At 48.2% G+C, this 22,400-nt stretch overlaps 1 protein-coding gene across 1 annotated transcript; it reads left to right on the top strand.

The window, feature by feature from the left end:
* The first annotated feature begins 285 nt into the window (after positions 1-285).
* Positions 286-21,818, top strand: OTULINL (OTU deubiquitinase with linear linkage specificity like). Its single transcript, XM_082834899.1, has 8 exons — positions 286-417; positions 15,372-15,531; positions 15,618-15,649; positions 15,756-15,847; positions 16,632-16,781; positions 19,459-19,587; positions 20,511-20,780; positions 21,596-21,818. The coding sequence occupies exons 1-8, from the start codon at positions 354-356 to the stop codon at positions 21,767-21,769; spliced, it is 1,071 nt and encodes a 356-aa protein (XP_082691025.1). The 5' UTR covers positions 286-353; the 3' UTR covers positions 21,770-21,818.
* The last annotated feature ends 582 nt before the right edge of the window (positions 21,819-22,400 follow it).

Genomic DNA, 22,400 nt, shown 5'->3' with positions numbered 1-22,400 from the left:
CCCGAGAAGCGGCGTTTGCATCCCAGCAGTGTCTTTCCCACCCCCGCCCCGCGGAGCACCAGCGGCTCTGCGTAGCCCGGGCAGGCGACCCAGAAGGCGCAGAGACCCCGCCCACCCCTAAAAGCCCCGCCCTCTTGGCCCCCGCCTCCGCCCCCGCCGCGGCCTCCCATTGGTGGCCCGGTGTGTCAGTCGACCAGCGGGCTCCCGGGGCGGGAGCTCAGGCTGCGGTCCCCTGCCGGCGCCTCTATCGCACGCCAGCCGCCGGGAAGAGAGACGGGGCGCCGGCCGGCTGCCGTCGCGTCTGACAGACCCACCGGTCGAGGCTCCGCGGCCATCAGCAGCACGCGGCCGCCATGGCGGCCCGGAGGAGCCCCCCGCAGGAGCGGGAGCGGCAACGACCTCGCGACTCCGCCGCAGGTGGGCCCGGGGCCCGGTGGGGCGGGGCGGGGGCCGCGGGCGCCCGGGAAGCGGTCTCCCCGCCGGCCGTCGGCGCAGCCCTGCGTTGGAAGGTTCGGGGCCCGCCATCCCAAGGGTGGGAGGTCCTGGGCGCCCTGCCCGGGGCGGGGAGGGGGACGGGCTGCAGGGTTTGGGGGGGCCGTCGGGGGCGGGGTCGCTCCTCAGTGAGGAACTGCGCCCTCGGGCCGAGGCAGCGAGCGACCCTCCGAGGCAGAGCTGGCGGGTTCCTGGAAAGAGAAAGCGGGTCCTGCGGGCCAGGATGCGTTGCGGCGGCGTGAGGTGCCCCGGCAGCGGCTGGGGTCGGGCCCTGGCGTCCACGAGCGCCGGTGTCCCCTTCTCGGTGTCCCCTCCGAGCCCTTGATTGTTGTCGGAGGGAAGTTGACGGGTTTCGCGCTTTGCTGGCAGGGGATGTGGCCGACACCTTCGCAGCAGTCGAGACTCGATGAGCAACAGAGAAAACTCTGGCTTTTGAAACAAAAAATGTCACCAGGGACAGGAGCGGCAGCACAGTATATGGCACAGGTGGCCGGGGTCGCCGCGCGCCACCTGTGTCGCGGTGTCTCTGCCCTCTGCGTGCGTAGCGGGGCCCTCACCGGACGAGTGAAGGGTGCTTTCCTTCCCATGCTTTCAGCCCCAGGTCTGAGGAAGATGAGTTGCTTCTCAGTTTGGAGCACATTCCCGATTGTGTATTTCCCTGGAGGCCACCCGGGGGGTGAGAGCCCACTGGTGAATTTGGGGAGCACTCCTGTTCCAGGTGCCGCAGCGTCACTGGGAAGTTCCTGGGACTGCTTCTTAGTCCGGATTCTTGGTCCCAGCGGGAACTTTTGATTCACACAGCAAAGTGTCGGGTGCGGTGAAAACAGCCCGGTTCTAGGAGACAAGACATGAGTTCTAGACATCCTTTTGCCCAGGACTGCGGGCCTCGAAGCTTCTGGGTCCTGGTCCATAAAATGAGGGCACTGGGCTAGCTGATCCATAAAGCCCCTCCCAGTCTAGAATTCTGTGGTTGACGTATCTCCCACCCTCAAAAGTTTGGAGAATGAACTCATTTTCAACCTTTCTGCACCTTGGATTCTTATAGAATCCTGGGGGTGTATCCATCCGAACTTTTTCATATGTGATTTTCTTCCCTTCTCCCTGTGTTGTTTCGGTGGAGCAAAGCTGGAAGCGGAGGTGGGGCACAGCTGGGAAAAGCTGACTGGGGGGCGCGGAAGGGTATCTACTTTTGGCTTAATGTAATTGTCAGGAATTTTCCCTTCCACGGCACCAGGTTCAAGGTGTGCAGGCACTGTGAGCGCAGAGAGAATTCTTTCCTCAGCTCCAGCCTAAAGGGAAACATTTTCCTTCCTTAAAAAGTAGTTTGAGGGCTTAGGAAAAGGAAAACCAACACTGCAATTGAAAACACATGCCCGCAACAGAGCCTACAAGAGAATGTTCACAACCAAGTGGTCCACAGTTGCTATTTTTTGCCAGCCTGTTTGTCACTTTTATACTTCTACTCTTACGTTCCTGTGAGATGGATTAAATAGCAAATAAAATGTAAGTTTTGGCACCATGTGTTTTAGCTAAGTAGAAATTCTTGATTGGCACAATGACTGAATTTGAAAGTGACCTTTCACCTGGCTCCCCGGAGCAGGTGGGTGCTGTCCTATGTGTCTGCAGCCCCCAGCGTTGTCCCTGCCACAGTAGCAGTGGGTATTGGAGTTCTCTTCTAGGTGCTGGACGCGGAGACACTGCCCATACATAGTCTTATGTAATCTCTACAACCACTGTCCTGTGATGCTCGGAATGGTCACGGAATTTCCTCAGAGTTTCCAGCTAGTAAGTGGTGCCGGGATTTAAGCCCTGGCGGCCTGGCTTCTCCCGCAGCACGTTCTTAACCATCGCCCGCTTCTGTCTCCTAAAGCAGTCAGGCTTATACCTGGGAGCACTCTAGGTTCCAAGGGTACCTCATCGCAGTTAAGCTGTTCTCAAGTAAAGTTGGCTTATCAACGTAATACCATTGTTGTTGCTCAAGGGAACTCACAGGTGTGTGCCCGGGAGAAAAAGTCATCGTTATCGAGCTAAAACTTCCTACACGTGTGTTTCTTTATATGTGGCTCTGAAGTCTCTATGTACCATTTAAAGGAGTTAATGGACTAGTGTATCTGACCTTTCTCTCCTGCCCACTTGAATCCTCTGATCCACGTTCAGTTACTTAGGACAATCTGTTCTCAAGACGGAGGTTATATACACATTTATTGATTTGTAATTAATTGAATGGAAGAACACTTAAATGTCATTTTACAATAAGTCAACAGGGAGAAGTTTTTGTTTATACACTCATTTTTCCAGTGATCTCTTGTTCTAGTCATACTCTGTTCTTCTACTTTTTCATTTAACTGAGCCGGAATAGACGTGCCATCATGTTTAAAATAAGAGGAAGATAAAATGTTTATGTTCATTTCTAGGAGACTAAGGACGCTTGTCTGTTAGTACTGTTGCTGGGATTCCCAGGCAATAAACAACAATCCCAGAAACCGTAGCACGTAAGATGCTATGCTCAATAAACCTCTGAATTAAGAATTTAATAGTAAGTCTTCCATTGTTGATTTAACCAGGTGACTCTGACTTTGAGTTTACGTGGAACTGTTGGATGTTAGATACATAGTAATTTAAAACACCTTATTAGCTCTGTCTCTGCTTGCCAGTGTTATTGATTTTTATTGAATATTAGTTAGGGTTAGTCTTCTGGCAGAGGGAGTAATAATGTATCGATAATTGGAAGCTAGCTTCTCAAGAGTCCTCTCCCAACTTAGAAGCAGAATCCCAGCCCACTTCCCTGAGCACCGGCAGCTGCCCAGATACCTGGGTTTGGCCTCTTGGGTGGGGTCTGAGTGCCTGCGGCCCCCAGAGCCACAAGATGCCTTCCCGACCTGGCCTGGCCTGTGGGGCGCCTGCACTCCGGGTGGGCTCTGTGCCGTGGGCCCACCTCAGAGGTCAAGCTGGCCGTCAGACGCTGAGGCCCAGGCGGCCGGAAGGGACCCAGAAGACCTGGGGGTCCCGGTCTCGGCCTGTCAGGCTGTCCTGGAGGCACTGCCCAGATCTGGGGGGGCCAGGAGCGCAGGACCACGCCTACCCCTTTCTGTAAATCTTGTTAAATGTAAATCACATACAGCTGTCTTTTTCACTGCGGGGGGGGGGGGGGGGAAGCGTCCTTCCTTCTCATGTGCCCATACAGTGGACCTGAGCTCCTGTTCCCCCCAGGCTTGGAGGACCTCGTGGGCACAGGCTCGTTCCCAAGTGGCTCAGGAGTGGAGGTGGGTAGGGGCGTGGGCTTTGAACCTTGTGTGTCTCTCCCCTAAGCCGGGGCAGAGAAGGTTCCCCAGAGCGTCTTGTCTCCCAAGTTGAAGAGAAGTGGACTGAGCTTCTTCCCTGTAAAGAGAGAACCTTTCCCTGGGTCTTAGAGTGACACCAGGCACATCGTGGGTATATTTGTTGATCTGCGACAAGAAGGCCTCAACTTTGCTGTGAGATCTCTAAAGTGACAGGAAAACAGTGCTCTGTGTCTTCCAAATCGCCTGCCAGGATAGGTCGAAATGCTGTGGAAGAAGCAGAATGGCTGAGAGGACGGGAGAAGTGGAAGAGATGGCCAGCCAGGCCGGCTTGGGTGAGGACAGTCAGTCGCCATCCAGTTGTGAAGGGCTGAGTGGCAGACCCAATCAGCTCTGTGTCATCTTACCTGGTATTTAACAAATGAACTGGGAGCTCAGTTCGTAGCTAAGGCTGGCCTCGCACCTTGAAATGCAAACGTAGCCAATCGAATTATTAATGTAAATGTTGGGTCCCTCAGTTTTGCACCTGAAGCAGTGCAAGCCTTGGGTGCATCGATTCCTTCCTCTGAAATCTGAAATAAAAAGAAAAATCTCTCAAACTGAGAGTTTATTAGATCAGTTTTATCCACGGTGTATCCCTCTCTTTTGTATCTTAAACATTTGTTAAACTCAGTTTGGGATACTCAGCTGGTTGTCATGACAGAGGACTGGTACAGCCACTGCTTATAGACCTACCTTGTACTGCACTGGTCCTCATGCTTGGATATTCCAGCATCTTCTCCCACATATACCTCATTGATTCATTCAAAGTGTGGAGCCTCTAACATGTGAAGGTACAGTTCTCCTTTCCCTCCCCACTCCCCCAGGCTCCTCAATCTTCCTCTTTTATTTCTTGCTGTCATTTAGAAACTGGGGTTCCACGCAAGCCCTTGTGGAAAAGGCTCTTTATCAAAATTCTGCTTTCAGGTCAGCTGGTGTAATAGACATGCAGACCTAAGCACGCATGTCTCAGGGGTGAAGTATTTGCTGGCATTTGTCAAGGTCTCATGTATCTTCTGTACACGCTCAGGCGTCTTTCCTGTAGTGCAAGTTTTGAGTGATGTTTTGAGTTTAGTTGAACCTCGGTTGTTTCACAACTGCTTAAAATCCTGTGCCTGTACCACAACGTGACCATTCCACTAACATAACTCTGAAACATGTTAACATAAAGAGGCATTTGGAGGAGAATGGCGCTGAGTGGCCTGGCCTCCTTGTGTTTGTTTATAGGGGAGGAAGCTGAGGTCCAGGTTGCTCGACTGTCTAGGACCAGACCTGGAGTTGAGTTCCTGACTCCCTGGGGCCCGCTCATTCCACTGCCCTGAAGCCATCCCACGAGGTGACCGCTTCACAGCCTCACTTCCTGCGTTATATTTACATGAGTGTATTTAAGGGAAGGGAAAACAAGAGTGGTGGCTCACCATTTCTCTTTTTTCTTTTTGCTTTGCTTTTTTGTTTTTTTGCCATGCCACACGGCTTGTGGGACTTAGTTCCCCGACCAGGGATTGAATCCGCGCCCCCTGCAGTGGGAGTGTGGAGTCCTAACCACTGGACCGCCAGGGAATTCCCACACCATTTCTGACATGCATGTTAGAAGTCAGAAGGGACCAGCAAGAGAGAGGCTGTTAGGCAGGATTAGGTATGGTGGAATAACAGAACAGCCCCAAATAAGTGGATTAAGTTTATTTCTTTTATGGCAAAGCTCAGACATGGCTCCCCAGGGCTGGAATGGGCTCCGTAGTGTCAGAGGCCCAGGCTGCTTCCACTTTGTTTCCACCCTGCATGGGTTTCACGCCCACAGCTACTTCCTGATCCAAGATGGCTGCTGAATGTCAGTTATCACACCTACATTCCAGCTAGTAGGGAGGAGGGAGGGCAAGGAGTACACACTCCTCTCAACAGAACCTTTTGAAAACTGCCCATAACACTTCTTGGCCAGAATTCACTTACATGGCTCTACCCAGCACGTAGGGAAGGTGGAATGTAGCCTTTATTCTGAGTAGCTACGTATCCAGCCAAAGTCAGGATTCTATTCCTGTGGAAGAAGAGAGAACAGATACTGGGGTTGGCCGGCAGTCTCTGTCGTGGAGACATGTGGACTGGATTCTGACTACATCGATTCATTTCATTTATTCAACAAATATTTGTTAACTATCTACCATGTTTCTAGGGACCAGGAAAGCAGAGAGAAAACAGACACAGTCCCAGTCCTTAAGACATTTACCTACACAGGGAGACAGACACTAATCAAACACAAACACAGTTGTATAAACTGTGACGAGTGCTGTGAAGGAAAAGGACACTGTGTGCTGTGAGAGAGTGTAGCAGGGATTTGACCAAGCCTGGGGGTTGGGATTGGGTCAGAGAAGCTTGGCCCCAGGAAGTGACATTTGAGCTGAGAGCTGGAGAATGAGTAAAGTGAAGAGTATTCCAGATGAGGGAAGAGCATGGGCAAAGGCAGGCAAGAGTGAGCCCTGATGGAGGAACTGAGGGCCGCCAGTCATCCTGGAGCCAGAGGAAGAGGTGAGAGAATAGGGAAGAGTCAGGGTCAGACCAAGGGGGACCCTGGAGGCGGGGTGAGCACCCGTCCTGGTTTGCCTGAGACCAAGGATGTCCTCGGACGAGGAGCTTTTCAGCACTAAAACTGGGGGAGTCCCAGGCAAGCCAGGAGGAGTTGGTCACCCTCCCCGGAGGTCACATTAGTAGTTGGGTTCCTTGATTATTAATTTCAGCAAAGTTCTTTTTTAGGGAGGCATAGATCCCAGCCTTGGAAAAATAGCAACTGACTAGTAAAAGTGGCCCCACCCTGGCCAAAGGGAAAGAGACACAAAACACAGGCAGCACTTACTTGTAGCTGGATTACATGACCAGTGAGACTTTATCTGGCATGATTTCCCCTAAGGGTAATTTTGGAAATCAATTGGCACGTGATAGTATATTTGAGCTAATGGAAACAGCCGAGGGTGGAGGAAGCCCTGACTCCGGAGCAGTGTGTCTCATCGCCAGTGATACATTGGAATCACCTGGGAACTAAAGAAAAGCCCGGCGCCCAGCCAATAAATAGCTTCTCCACAGGTAGAGCCAGGGCAAGGACGGTTCCCTCTCGGTGGCAGTGCCTCCCAGGCTTTGGTTCCGCTTGAATCGCTGGGGATCTTGTAGAACACAGATTCTGCTTCCATGGGGCCCCAGGATTGTCTTTCTGAGTGCCCAGCTGGTAAGGGTGTCGCTGTCAATAGACTTTGAGTACAATGCTCTATAATGTTTGGCGAGTTTGTTTGGAAGCCTCTGGTTTCTTTTCAGGGGAGCAGATCTGAAGGACCACGTAAAGGTAGGTGGGTCCGCGAGGGGTAGAGACTAGGGGAGGAGGACAGGGAGCCTCTGCCCTGGGCTCCCATCAGTGGTGGGCCCAGCCCGACTTCTCAGTTGGTTCCACCAGTGGCTGGGGTTACGTGGTGAGGCCGGTCCCTGGTTACGGGAAAACCAGCTCCGAGGCCTGTGGCTAGGATGGTGCAATAGGCGTTGCCCCATTACTCTCTCACTTGTTTAGAGGCCTTTCCAGATGACTCCACTGGCTGCCAGGATGTGGGTCCTTCCTATAAGTAAAAAAGCCAGAAAGATTTTTGAATAGGAGATGACACGTCCATTGAATGTAAAAAAAGATGCAAAAAACAAACCAACAAAACACACACACCATTGGCTTCAGAGCGGAAAATGGCGTTGGAGAAGGGAAGCCAATTAGAAGGATGAGTAACCACTAGCGACAGAGGCCAAATGATTCTGATTAATGGAAAAATCACTGCAGCGAAAGTGGCTTGTCTCAGGGTGTACCTTATTTCTCTCTTGGTCACATGTTCATAAATGATCTAGTTTGGGATGTGGAAGACAAGCTTAATTTTTAAAGGCCTAAGAGTTGAGACAGGGACAGAGCACCACGGAAGCCACGACAGGTCAGAGCAGTGAACCAAGTCCAGTAACGTGAAATTTAGCAGGGCTGTGTGTCAGCTCCTGGGTCGAAAAAGCACAGAGCTTGCACACGCGATCTGGATAACCCCTTGCTTCCCTTCCCAGGTTCTGAACTAACTAAAAGGTGGACATGGAAGTCAGGGATTTTTAAAACGTCGGCTCGGTGATAAAATCCCTATGTCTTAGTCATATGGCCAGATGGGCTTGCAGGCAGTGCCTGAGCTGTACTCTCCCCTCAGAGGTCAGGCCTCCCTCCCAGAGAGACAGCAGCCCCAAGGGCACCTCTCGGCAGGCAGGCAGATCCTAGTGGAGAGGAGGGGGCTAAGGTGAGCACAGGGTCTTACACCTGCCATCAGGTAAGTCTTCCTCCTTCAAGAAAGAGGAAGAGGAGAGGGTAGAGGGGTGGAGGCCAGCACCAGATCTCCTGGACAGTTCTTCCACCTGGAGGTTTGAGGACAGTGGGATGATAGCACCTTTTCTCTCTCCCCCTTCAGCAGATGCGGAGATGTGCTCCAGCAACAGGTCTAAACGGCTTTAGGTTGATGGCAGGCTGAATACTAATGCAATCGCAGGCCAACCACGGCCCATGGGCCACATCTGTCCCACTCAGTTTTTATATGGCCTGTGACCTATGAATGGTTTTTACATTTTTTAATGGTTGGAAAAAAGATCAAAAGAAGAATACCATTTCCTGACATGTGAAACTTATATGAAATTCAAATTTCAGCGTCTGTAAAAAAGTTTTCTTGGAACACCACAGTACCCGCTGTGTACTGTCTGATGGCTGCTTCCCCTCTGTCGGGGACGATCTGAGTGGATGGGACGGAGACCAGACGGCTGGCAGTGCCGAAAATACTCTCTGACCCCACACAGAAAACTTGCTGACTCCCGATGGAGCATGAAGAAGTGGTTACGTGGTTGAATTCTCTCCCGCTTGGTCACACCCAGGACAGTGTGTTCTGACCTGCGGTCTCACTCTGAGTGTGGGGTGGGTCCCGAGAAGAGTGACCGGGATGGTGAAGAGACTACCCCCCTGCCCCTCGCCACCAAATCATGTCAAGTGAGGCCTGGTGGAGAGAAGGGGGAGTGTCTGATCTAGAAGAGAAAAAGGCACAGTGGGAATGACAGCTGCCTTCCGAGTTCATGCTTATTAATTATTTTGAATTCTTGGAAGAGAATTACTCAGGAAGGGCAGTTGTGTAGTTAATTCAAAGGGCTCTGACCTTGAGTCAGAACATGTGGGTTCAAGTTCAGGCTTCTGCTTGCTTTCTCTGGGCTTCAAAGATGAAGTGTGCATGTGACAGCTCATCAGGTGGCCAGGTCCACAGTGAATTAAGCTTCAGCTTTCACCTCAAAAGTGCTTTCCAGCCAGTGGGGGACACAGTCATGAATCCACTGAACCGGAACTAACCTGCAGTGTGGACAGCGTGTGTGTGTGTGTGTGTGTGTGTGTAGGGGGGAACCGGGGGAGAGATTCATTCTGCTTGAGGGCCTGGTGTGACTCAGGCCTTGGAGAACCAGTGGGATTCCAGCCCCTTCGGCCCAAGCATCCCGTGTTTCTGTCAAAGATCTAAAAGGCTGTCGTGTGGAGGAAGAATCAGACACGTTCCTCGTGACGCCAAGCAGCAACGATTCAAGTTGTGGTGACAGATCTGGTCACACCAACCACTCGCCTCTTTGTTGAGACAAAGTGATTCATCTGAGGTCCTGCAGCTAGAAAATGGCAGAATAAAGACTGGGTCCCAGCCTTGTTCTGCCAGCCCGCTGTCTCCACCGGACCAGGGACAGGGAGTCTGCCTGGCTGGGTACAGTGACCTGGAGTTCTGGGGTCCCCGGAGCCTATCCCACCTACTGCTTTTGTAGTTGGGTGGGTTTTAAACCTCTGCCACATGGTTAGAAAATTAAAGTGATGGGTGGGACTTAACACACCAAACGCTGTGCCCAGTACATGAAAATACTCTGAGCTATGATGTTACTAAAAACACGCACACAGTCCCCTCAGTGTTTGGCAAGCAGCGTTTCCTGCCGTGTTTGGTGACTCTTGGTTGGCAGGAGCCTTGGGTCCCACGGGACGTGGGATTGCGCGCATACCCTTGTTAAGTTGGTTGCACGACAGGGCTACCCTTGTGTGTCTCGCTGGTCATGACTTTCGAGATAAAAACTTTCACGTTGGGGGTTCTCTTCCTCAGCGATACTGATCTTGTAGTTGTTGGTGATAGAACTCTACTAAGCGGGAGACCATTGTTTCTTAACTGAGCAGGATTAGTACCTGAAATTCCAATGTGTAGAAAGTCTTTTGACCTCACCATTTCAAAGATTTATTAAGAGGTTATTTGTTCTCTTTCCCACATAGCTGATAAAAAAAAAAAAAACCCAACTAACCTATGGTTTTGCACGAGCCAAGACCATTTAAACGCAGCCTTTCACTCCACTGTGCTGACTTTTCTCTAGGAGTCTCCCATTTGCTCTCAGTTATTCAGAAGCCGTGATGTCCTAACAGGATTTGTTCTGTATGTTTATCGCTCTGTTTGCATATTGCTTAGCTTATATGTTTGGACGAACGTACTGTATTTTGCTTTATTCTCGAGCCTCTGAGGTTCTCAGAGCTCCCCTCTGAGAGAGATGACCCACCTGGGCATCCAGCATGAGGGCCTCGTGTTAGCCGGACCCCGACAGCAGGACATGCTAACCTGTGGGCCCGGGCAAGCTGACCAGTAGCCTTTCCTGACAGCAGAGCCTCGTGCCACCAGACCAAGAGCTCCCTGGGGCCAGAGCATGTGTCTTTTCAGTTCACTGCCTGCCAGCCTGGCGCCCAGCCCAGGGTAGGAAGAAGTAGCATAACCAAAGGGCGAGGGGCAGGAGGGACGGGGGCTTCCCGGGCCGCTCCCAGCCCACTGTACCACGTGGCCTGTGTGTACCCCTCTCTGGGGCACCCCCATCCCTTCACCACTCCTGCCACAGAGAAGGGGCACGGCCATCCCGGGCCCTGTTTGCTTCCTAACCCATCCATCTCTCTTGGCCACTCTTCCTACCATCTCCTGCTAATCAGCCAGAACGTGGCATTGACGCTGATAGAAATATCTGTTGTATTTATTATGTTAAATTTAGTATTTTTCCCCTTAAAGTTTTCAACAAGGTGATTTTCCCATGTTGTGTGTCTCGCTGCCCCTGCTGTCTCCAATGTCGAAATTCGGTCGCCTTTTCCACTGTTCAGCTCAGGCCTAGTCTCCGCCGCGAAGCCCGCCCCGGAGCCCTTGATCTCCTCCTCTGCCTCAGGAGATGTCAGTGGGCTGGACCCCGGGGGAGGGGGGGGCAGAGGAGGCGAGGGCGGAGCGAGCTCCCTGTGCCGCCGCAGCCCCAGGGGTGGCCTGTGGGGCAGGGCCGGGGGCCCCAGCGAGGCCCCGGGGCTCTCTCTGAGAGCGCGCCTGAGGCTGGGGCCAAGTGCTGTCAGGGTGATCACTCGGTTTCCTGGCTCCTCTGGGTCTTTTAAGTTTTGTTTTCAGGTTTGTTTTTTTCTTTTTGGTTTCCTGTTTGAGTGTTTGAATTATTTCAGTTTTGGTACAGTTTAGAGAACGGAAAAAAAAAAAGGCTGAGTAGAATTTTACCACAAAAAACAGTGGCTTCTTATTTTTTCAGTTCTAGTCAATGGTCTCATCTGCCACATGTAGTCTGAGTGATCACAGATCGGAGTTTAGCGTCAGATGGCCACACTACTGGCTTCAGCAGGTTCTGGTGTCATTACCCAAAGGACATCGCAACTGCCTAAGGGTTGCCTCGGATTGTGTGGGTTGAGGTCTCCGCAGGTGGTAATGCTGATGACTTGGGGGATGTGTAAGACCTAGTTCGTCCACTTTCCGCTGTCACAGGAATGCCTGGTGCCTCACGTATCACCTCATTTCAGCCACCACCCAAGCGGTCCAGCCCGAAAGGGTTAACAAGAAATTTCATTTTTATCTCTTGATGAGCGTTAAAAAGGATCAAATCCATAATTCCTGGCAAAGCTTGTTTTCCGCCTCTTCGTTGCCAAAGCCACCCCTCGTCCCCTACTGCCCTTGTTTCTTGCCCTTCTTCTCGCTCCTCTGTTTATTACGTTGAAAGACTGACTCCATGGTGGTGGAACTTCTCTCTTTTCCTGTTAGTCCAGGGGGCGCCCCCCGAGGCCAGCTCGCTGTTAGGCAGGGCACCGGGCAGGGGAGGGGAAGTTGGGCGGGCGGGTGCTGACTTCTCCCTGGCCGGTTGGCCGAGGGGGACCCCGGGAAGATTCTGACATGGAAGATCTTATCCCGTCTCGGCTGCTTTGGGGGAAATGAGATTTGACTCAGGAGATCATCAAAGCTGTGATCATGATAGTATTTTGCTGGGTGCCTCATTTATGGTGTTCTCCTCCTTGTCTGTTGTTTTGAGTTGTGATCCAGTTATTGACACATGCAGGAGAAATTTTTTAAACTCTCTCTTTAAAGAGCCTGGATTCCACTTGCTGTAGCGGAGCTGGCTTGGGATTCACTCAGCTCCATCATTCAGAGGCAGGGTAGGCAAGTGGGACGGCGTCCAGCTTCTGCATCGCAGCGCCCCGTGTGCTTGAATTCTAGCTCTGCGGCTTATTTCATCTTTCTGTCCCTCGCAGTGTCCTCAGGTGATAAAATAATAATGAACATGTTTTGGGTACTTGCCGTGTGCCCGGCCATGAGCTCGGCACTTTTCCCAACATCTCCTTGGGGCATCCCGCAGCTCCAAGGGGGCCTCCGTGTTACCAGGGTAACGGCAGCGAGAGGGGCCCCTGAGCCACCCTGCGTCCCCGGCGCTGGGCTGTCCTGCTGCCCTCCCTCCCGGGGTTAAGGAACAGGCACTTGGGGGCATGGAGTCACCCACCCCGTGTACTGCAGGACCAGGGCCTCCTTACGCCACTGCGTTTCTAGGAGCAAATGAGACAATTCCTGTAAAACGCTTGCTGCAGGGCCTGGCACATAGCAAAAGCTCAAACTGTAGCTCTTTTAAACTGTCAAAGCCCCACTCCTGATAATATTTCCATATGAAGTTATGTGAACACTTCGGGGTTCTCTCTGAGCTGCAGCCCACTCCCCTGTGACCTCCTGAGTCCCACCTCCAGGCCACTCCCTGGTACCCACACCAGCCCCCCGATCCGCTCCCTAGCCCCTCTTGGCTAGTACCTGTGGCTGCACTGGGTAGAGTGGATGCAAGGAGTTTAGGCTCGTGTTCTTGGTTTGCGTGGGAAGCGGGTGTTCAGCCCTCACATGTTTTTTTCTGAGAAGTTGATCGTATCGCCCTTTCTTGGGTTGGAGGTGGGTTTAATTTCAAGGATTAGGGCGGTAGGCTAGGGAAGTGCGTGCGTGCGTGTGTGTGTGTGTGTGCGTGCGTGCGCATGCACGTGTGTGTAGGTGTGAGGAGACCATAATCTGCGGTGGGTCCCCATGGAGGCCCTGGCAGCTGTCGAGAGGCCTCAGGCTCAGGAGAAGCCCCCATTTCAGGGGTCTCAAATCAAATGCCCCGAGGGGCCGGGCAGTATCTTTTAAGAATGCAGCACGTCGGTTGGAGTCTGTGTGTGACAGATGAGAGCAGTGCCCCATGGAGGGGGCAGCAGCCAGCCCCCAGCCCAGTGACTGCAAGCCCTCCAAGTCCACACAAAACCCAGGACGACGCGGTGGGAAGCAGGCAGATGCCCCAAAAGGCTCTTCACGGAGGAAGAACTATGAACGTGTTACTGCAGTGAGAAATCATAACCGGCCCTGGGGTTTAGGGAAATGCAGGCTCGTACATGTGGCGGGAGTGTCAGCTGTTTGAGGGGGCACTTTGGCAACATCTGTAACATCTGGAGATGTGCACACCCTTTGACCCAGAGTTTCCTCTTCTAGAAATTATCCTAAAAGATACCGTGAGTCCACGAGGACTGTTGGAGGAAAATGTTTGTAAAAGTGAAAAGCTGGGAAACAATCCACATGCTCGTCAACAAGGCAGTGATTGTGTATACATATGATGCTCTCTCTTTATACTAAAATATTATACATTCTTTAAGGAGAATAATGTAGGCTTTAATAAAAGTCTGAATTATAGATGCAAAGGCATTATAGCTTACGTTTTTAAACAATTCATTAAAAACTTTGTACTAAATATCTAGGTAGAAGTAAATACATAATTAACAGCCAATCAATTGTTCTAAACAGGTAAGTACCTGCTTTTGAAAATGTACTTTTCCAGTAAAGGGTACATGATGTCTCTGTCTCTTGTAAGCTTATTTCTTAGAGCTGCGTATGAATGTACAACGATCTAAAAATAAATAGTTTAATTGAATAATAAAAAAATGTACTTTTAAATAATTATAAACATGCATATTTTTATTTGCTGGTAACTTTATTTCTTTATTTGCTGGTAAATTCTTTCTTTATTGAGAGTGTATATATTTATTGAGAATGTATAGCAACTTTACTGAGATATGCATGTCAGATATCCATACGATCAAAAATGCTAAAATTGTAGATTCCGAATCCAGGAGGCTTTTACTACAGTTAATCATTGGAATTTTACTAAACCAATGTGCCAGGGAGGGAACTGTTTCACAATGAACCCCAGGAGGTTTGGCCACCATTCAAAAGTTCTCTTCCTCATTTGTACTTCAGCATTTTACATGTTCAAACATAATATAATTAGGAGTCTGTTGCACATAGTAAAATATTGCAAGTACGTAGTTTGGGCTCTCCTGGCCTGTGAATTTTCTCTCCTGTCACATCAGGAATCGTAGTGTACCCTGTAAGCTGCACACCTAGCTCCATCCACGACTATTCTGAGTGGCCCACTTTCTGGAAACCATGTCTCTGTGCCTGCTGTCTGAGTCTCGTTCTGTGCATTCAGATGATGGCATGTGTTATGCCCCATAATGACCTAAGAGTATCACCGTGGCCACACGGCAGGAGACCCCCCTGGTGTGATTGACTCCTGTGGGCTCGGTGCTGAGCAGACTCCCTTGATCATTCTTGGATTTAACAGATATTCTACACAGTGCAAGGCGCACTGTGCTAGTTCTTAAATGATTTCATTCCATCTTTCTCCAGCGAGGTCAGTATTTTTACTCCCATTTTACAGTCAAGAAAATTCAGGGGAAGAGAAATGAGGTGTCCCACAGTCAGGCAGCTGAGTAAGTAGGAGAAATGGGTTTTAAATTCAGGTCTGAGGGATTCCGAAACCCATGCTGTTTATGTTCCCTATTCCTCTTGAATTCTGTGGAACAAAGATATCTTTATATATGACACTGATTATAGGAGAACTAGGTGTTTCTTTAATCTTTAGATTGAATTTTCAAATGCTTTAAAAAATGTTTATTTAAATCAATGATAGACTCTTTACAGGTAAAATTATCCAGTGTATCTTTTTTTTCCCCTTAAACAAAGCAGGCTTGTGTAATTGTGATGTATATTTATTTTACTTTTTATTGAAGTATAGTTGATTTACAATGTTAATTTCTGCTGTACAGCAAAGTGACTCAGACACATATATACATTCCTTTTTATATTCTTTTCCATTATGGTTTATCGAGTATATTAAATATAGTTCCCCATGCTATACAGTGTTATTATTATTAAATTTTTGTAGGAAATGACCAAGTGCACTCCTGGACACTCGTCACCAGCCAAGCCTTAGATACCGCATGGAGAGTAGGAAAGGGGTCAGTGACACTGGCAGTTTCATTTCTGGTGGGCACCCTCTGCTACTTCAGAAGGCTACATTTATATTTAGGGCACCGGCTGAAAAGGTATGTGGCTATGTCATCTTTAATTTTCAAAAATGCCCTTGCTGTTTAAAATAGAATTTTGATATTATCGTTCCCTTATCTTTTAGGTGGATTGGATATCTGCAGAGGAGATTCAAAAGTAAATATTTTCATGCATATGTTTCCTTATTTTTAAAGTGCAGAGAGGGTTCAAGAAGGGAAAGGAAAGGGAAAATTCACCACCTTGTATCTTTGATTTGGTCCAGGGAACCTCAGTGTGGAGGCAGAAGTTGATTTACTCAGTTATTGTGCAAGAGAATGGAAAGGAGAGACACCCCATGCCAAGCTGATGAGGAAGGTGTGTCTGTTTATACAGCTCGTGGTGGGTGGAGAATTTGTGTGTAAAAATCGGGAAACACGCATTCCATTCTGCTTTACCAAATGTGGCACCAAGAACAACTGTGGCTCTAATTAAAAGCCAAACAGCTGCTAGACATTGCCTTCAGGCCTTTCACCTAGAGCTAGTGCCTTCGAGGACTTGGGTAAATTAGGCCCGTAATTTCAGGACACTTGAGCGTTGTACCCTTTTCAGCTCCCTGCTGACCAAGCCTATGAACACATCTGCACATGCAGTGGAGACTTCTGTCCTTGAAGGGATTCAGGCACCTTGACATAAAAGATTTTGAGGATTTTTAGAACTTTCCATCAGACCAATCTTGGTAAATATTCCCAGCAGTGCTGTCCAACCTTGTCACTAGCTAAAGCCAAAAAAAAAAAAAAAAAAAAAAAGAGTGAGAGAGAGAGAAAGAAAAAGAAAAGTACATTTAAATGACACTTTAGCATGGGCTTAAAAGTATATATAGTATTTTTCACTGTGTTCAAGTTGTAGACATCATCTCCCCAGAATGACATTTCCTGGCTCTGGGCTTCCAGGAAGTTACCAACTAAAATAGCACGACATGGACTCCATACACACAAAAGTCACTTGAAAATTACACGTGTTCGCGTTCATAATTTATAATTGTTTTGTTTCTGTTGTCCACTTTATTTGGGAGTAACACCTGCTGAAGGTGCAGTGGATTTGCTTTCTTTATTCTCTCATCCAGTGGAATTAAAGACAGCCTCTCCTCTCGTGCTCATAGGCTTATGAGGAGCTGTTTTGGCGGAGGCATATTAAATGTGTTCGACAAGTAAGGAGAGACAACTACGACGCACTAAGGTCGGTGCTCTTCCAAATCTTCAGCCAGGGCCTCTCTTTCCCATCCTGGATGAAAGAAAAAGATATTGCGAAGGTACGTTCTCACACCGGAAATTCGGGAAAGGTCACACTGATGGGGACTGCAACACAGATGCTCGGGGTCTTCTGTGGGTGGCTTTGTACACAGGGCGTCAGGAGACTGAAGGTCCTTTAGCCCAGTCCTCTGTCTCTCGTGTCAGTTTGCAAACAAACCATCTCAGAAGGATAGTCGCACTCAATTTTGTTTGTTTTTAATGCCGGCATCTTTTCTGGAGCAGGGCATCTGTCCTTTATAAGTTAGGTGGTCTGCTAAAATTCACTTTTCTACTCTATGGTTATTTGAGTGTTGACAAGCACAGTATGTAACCTCCATCCCAGAGAATCCCTTGTATCCCTTTTTGTCAATCCTTCTCTCACCCCCAACCCCAGGCGACCACTGATATGTCTTCTGTCCCTTTAGTTTTGCCTTTTCCAGAATGTCACGTAAATGGAATTATTTGGTGTGTAGCCTTTTGAATCTGCCTCTTTCACTTAGCATAATGCATTTGCAGTTCATCCACGTTGTTCCATGGATTTGTAGTTCACTCCTTTTATTGTTGAATGGTGTTCCATGATATGAATGTCACATATTTTGTTCATCTATTCATGAGTTGAAGGACATCTGGATTGCTTCCAGTTTATTTATTTATTTATTTGGTTGCCCTGGGTCTTAGTTGCGGCAGGCAGGCTCCATAGTTGCAGCTCGCAGGCTCCTTAGTTGTGGCATGTGGGACAACTCTTAGTTGCGGCACGCATGTGGGATCTAGTTCCCCGACCAGGGATCAAACCTGGGCCTCCTGCCCTGGGAGCGTGGAGTCTTAACCACTGTGCCACCAGGGAGGTCCCCAGATTGCTTCCAGTTGTTGACAATTATGAATAAGGCTGTTATAAATATTCCCATACAGGATTTTGTATGAACGTAAGTTTTCATTCCTTTTGGGTAAATACCTAGGCGTGAGATAGCTGGGTCACATGATAGGTTTAACTTGATAAGAACCTGCCAACTCTTTTCCAAACTGGCTCTGCCATTTTGTCACCAATAACGGAGTTCCAGTTGCTCCACATTCTCAGGTTTATTGTTTTGTTTTTTAGCCATTCTAATAGGGGTGCATTTGTGTCACTGCCTTTTGTTTGCATTCCCCTAATGGGTAATGATATTGAGCATCTTTGCATGTGCTTATTTGCCATCCACATTACCTCCTTGGAGAAGTCTCTGTTCAGATCTTTTGCCCATTCTTTTTTTTTTTTTTTTTTTTTTTTTTTTGCGGTACGCGGGCCTCTCACTGTCATGGCCTCTCCCGTTGCGGAGCACAGGCTCCGGACGCGCAGGCTCAGCGGCCATGGCTCACGGGCCCAGCCGCTCCGCGGCATGTGGGATCTTCCCGGACCGGGGCACGAACCCATGTCCCCTGCATCGGCAGGCGGGCTCTCAACCACTGCGCCACCAGGGAAGCCCCGCCCATTCTTTATTGGGTTGTTTGGGTTTTTTTAATATTGAGCTTTGAGAATTCTTTATATATTCTGAATATGAGTGCTTCATCAGCTATGTCATTTGCAAATATTTTCTCCCAGTCAGTACCTTATTTTTTTCATTTTCTTAACAGTTAAAGCAGCACAGTCTTACGAATAACCTTAATTTTTATTTGAATGTAGTATGCCTAACCACAGATGTACATTTAAGGATGGAGGAGCAAAGAAATATAAAGTATTTGCATATTTCCTTACCATCTTTTGTTTAGAGCTGTTTTTAGTGGTCGTTTAATTGCGTCTAGCGGTTAAGCGTGTGCTGTGTGCCAGCCCTGCTGCTAGTTGCTGAGGACAGAGAACTCAGCCGAGGCCCTGGGCTCCACAAGCTCAGCTGGGTGGGAAAATGGATCAGATACCCACAGTGGATCAGATTCTTATGTATTCTGTAATCTTATTTAGTCCCAACAAGAGTCCTGCAAAATGGATAGTAGTGTCATTGATTTTTGACAATTTTCATTGTCTCCATTACAGTGGAGGATGAGGCTAAGAGGTTACATAAACAGTGTTGGGTGAGTAATCTCTCAGCAGGCGAGTGACAGAGCTAGGTTTGAACCCCAAAGTGCATCCTTGTACAATCTACATTCCCCTGATATACTATGTTACTCTAACGGTGCTTGGTTAAAAATAATTTCTAAAAGGGTATACCTAGGAAGTTCGGGAAATGTTTTATCCAAAAAGATTGTTTCTGTAGACGTAATCTTCATTTAGGTTTTCATTAGTTGTGAAACTGAATTAAGAAGATGATCCAAATCACTTAATCCACAAATCTAAAACAAGACTATAGGGCTTCCCTGGTGGCGCAGTGGTTGAGAGTCCGCCTGCTGATTCAGGGGACGCGGGTTTGTGCCCCGGTCCGGGAGGATCCCACATGCCGCGGAGCGGCTGGGCCCGTGAGCCATGGCCGCTGAGCCTGCGCGTCCGGAGCCTGTGCTCCGCAACAGGAGAGGCCACAACAGTGAGAGGCCCGTGTACTACACACACACACACACACACACACACACACACACACACACACACAAAGACTATATGTTTTTACTTAACTGTTGTTATAGTCTTTTAAAATGAAGATTCTGAATGGGATAAGATTATCTCCTGTGACATATTCCAAATTGTGTGTCAGACATGTTGAGATACTGATCACTGTTGGCATCTACTTCCTTTTTAAGCTTCCTGAAAAACTGCTCTTTTCACAAGGTTGTAATTGGATCCAGCAATACAGTTTTGGTCCTGAGAAGTATACAGGTTCGAATGTGTTTGGAAAATTACGTAAATGTGTGGAATTATTGAAAGCACAGGTGAGTCTTTAGGGGGGAAAACTAGGAATGAAAGCATGCACCCCACACACAGCCCCTTTTCTCTCATGCCAGGCATGTCGCTCTACGCCCCGCTAGTAGGAAGTGGGGCAGGAATGGTCTTCCAGCAGCTGACCACTTCCTTCCCTGCTCTTCTGTGTCCTTCCCAGTAATGAACGGGAGCGATGCTGTTCTACGCGATGATTACACCTATCACGGGCTAAAAGGGCTTTTGTGGACTGGCCGGGAAACCTTAACAATCACATACCTCTGTTGTTTCCCCAGAAAAATGTGGTGCAAGGTCCAGACAAGGCACTGGGAAATGCCCTTCTGAAATGTGCCTATTAGTAACTTGGGGACAGGACAGATGTTATAATTTGACTAAGATTGTTTTTCCTGCTCTGAATAAACACAGATTTTAGATCGTTGAAATGAATCCTCCTTGGGAAATACCATTTCTGTGCCACGGTTTTCTGATCTGTAAAACTAAAATGTGAATAGTCTCAACCCTGTACAGTTAGTTATTGTGAGGATTTAATGAGAGAATGCTCGTAGATCGCTTTCTACTCCGCCCTGGCACACAGTGAGTGGTAAAGAAAGAATACTAATTAGTACTGTTGGTCACTGGAAAGTCCTTTGTGTAACCCAACACCCTTAGAGGCAGCTTTAGGAAACTGACCTGTTTAGTATTTTACCTAGTAGGTGGTGCTTTTTTGAAAAACAGTTTAAATGAAATATTTTGTTAATGTAAAAGTAATAAGTACTTAGGGTTAAAAACATCAGTGTCAAATGATATAAAATGAAAAGTTAAAGTTCGACTCCCCTCTATTAATCTCTGGTTTGTTTTATAAGTACTTGAACAGTTATGCAATGGTGTATGTATTCACCGTTCCCGTTTAAGTTTCACTTTACATCTGTGTTTTTAGTGGACTGAATTTAGTGGAATTAAAGATTATCACAAGAGAGGAAGTATGTGCAACATCCTTTTTTCTGACGCTATCCTGGAATATAAACTTTACGAAGCTCTGAAGTTCATCATGCTCTATCAGGTCACTGAGGCTTATGAACAAATGAAGACCGAAAAGGCCATTCCCAGTCTTTTTCGACTCCTGTTTACCCGGGAAACCTCTTCCGACCCTTTAAGCTTCATGATGAATCACCTGAATTCTGTAGGTGACACGTGTGGACTAGAGCAGGTAAATGGGGCAGAAGAATCGTGTGTGTATGATGAAGGACGATGCTGGCAACACTTGAGCACATAGGTGTTTGTTTGTAGTTTGCTTTCAGCCATGATAAATCCAGCTGCAAAAAGGTGGCGGGTGGGTGTGATTGCCCTCAAGTGAGGAAGAGAAGAGTGATAAACCTTCCTGCCCGATGCTGGCGGCTGCGTCTTTGCAGCCCCGTGGCTGGCGAATGGCAGTCCTGGGAGCGTTCCTGACCTTCCCGCTGCCTCTCAGGCAGTAACAGGCTTTCCCACAACAGAGGTTACCCAGGAGGAAGTCCAGCTGCAAACTGAGGCAACATCTGGGAGAGCATTTGGCTACTCAGTGCAGACAAGTAGAAGTTATTGAAATTTTAAAAGAAGTCCAGACAATGCTTTCATTTCCCCATAGAAAAGGGCTTTCGTTTTGCTTTGCTTTGCTTTCCTTTCCTAGGAGGTGCTCAAAATCATCTGACATTTTAATAAAAATTGATTTAAGACGATAAAAAAAAAAACCGTTGGAAAAACGGTGTAACTTTTACTGAAGCCTTCCTTTTATTAGTTTTTTTTTTCCAGGCAGCTTTCCCTGTGATTTCTTCACGCTACTCCCCGGAGACGTTTCTCTGCTTGTCCCCTGCCCTCCACGCAGCGGACGTTCGTTCCCCAGCTCTGTGCCCCCTCCCTGGTTCATGTGTGGGTCAGCAAATACATCATCATCTCATGAGCTGCAGAAGAATACTCGCCCTCCGCTGGTAAGAGGTGGGAATTTGGAGATGTGTATCTGTGACCTCTCTTTCATCTCGTCCCCAGATTGATATGTTTGTACTTGGATACTCCCTGGAAGTGAAGATAAAAGTGTTCAGACTGTTCAGGTTTAACTCCAGAGACTTTGAAGTCTGCTACCCAGAGGAGTCGCTCAGGGAGTGGCCGGAGGTCTCTCTGCTGACCGAGAATGACTGCCACTATCACATTCCTGTCTTTTAAGTCTGCCTGGACCGGGCACCAGCTCTCGCCGGTGACAGTGGTCACACTTGCAAGTCATGTTTCTAGAAAAGCAAAGCTAGTATTGCTGCCATTGGAGGAATCGGGACCTCCCTCTCCAGGATTACAGGTACACTGGACGGAGACCCACGTGCCTTCCCTTTGTTTCCAGTGATTTCCTCCAGAGCCCTTGCACTAATGCATTTGTGGGTTGGTGGTTTGACCTTGTTTGTAAAGGCTCTGGTCATTTCACACACAACAGAGCACAAGGACATTTAGTTTGGGAAGAACAAGAACAGGAAGAAAGTGAGAAAAAAACAAGTAGGGGAAAAGGACTAAAGGGAAAGAATTGCTTTGTCTATAATCTTGATGTTCATTGTTAAGAATCTTGTCTTTGACTGATTTGGGATCTTCATAAACATGGCCTTATTTTATAAGCATTACCTTCCCAGGGATCTCTATGGTATATTGATTTTCCAGAACCATTCGATTAACTTTAAAATTGTGTGTGTGTGTATTTACACTCACATACACATAAACATGTATAATTTTATATATACATATCTAAACAAACACATACTTACACATAGCCACTACTTTGTAATGTTGTACAATTTGTTTTATCTTTTTTTTT

Source organism: Leucopleurus acutus (assembly GCF_964270905.1).
Source record: "Leucopleurus acutus genome assembly, chromosome: 3".
Taxonomy (NCBI): Eukaryota; Metazoa; Chordata; class Mammalia; order Artiodactyla; family Delphinidae; genus Leucopleurus; species Leucopleurus acutus.
This window is presented reverse-complemented; position numbering and strand designations above follow the sequence as displayed.

Excerpts from the sequence above, each read along its gene's own strand:
- OTULINL (XM_082834899.1), top strand. The coding sequence starts at position 354 with ATGGCGGCCCGGAGGAGCCCCCCGCAGGAGCGGGAGCGGCAACGACCT. Across the intron at positions 418-15,371 it reads ACCTCGCGACTCCGCCGCAG|GAAATGACCAAGTGCACTCC; the intron begins GTGGGCCCGGGG and ends AAATTTTTGTAG. Across the intron at positions 15,532-15,617 it reads TTAGGGCACCGGCTGAAAAG|GTGGATTGGATATCTGCAGA; the intron begins GTATGTGGCTAT and ends CTTATCTTTTAG.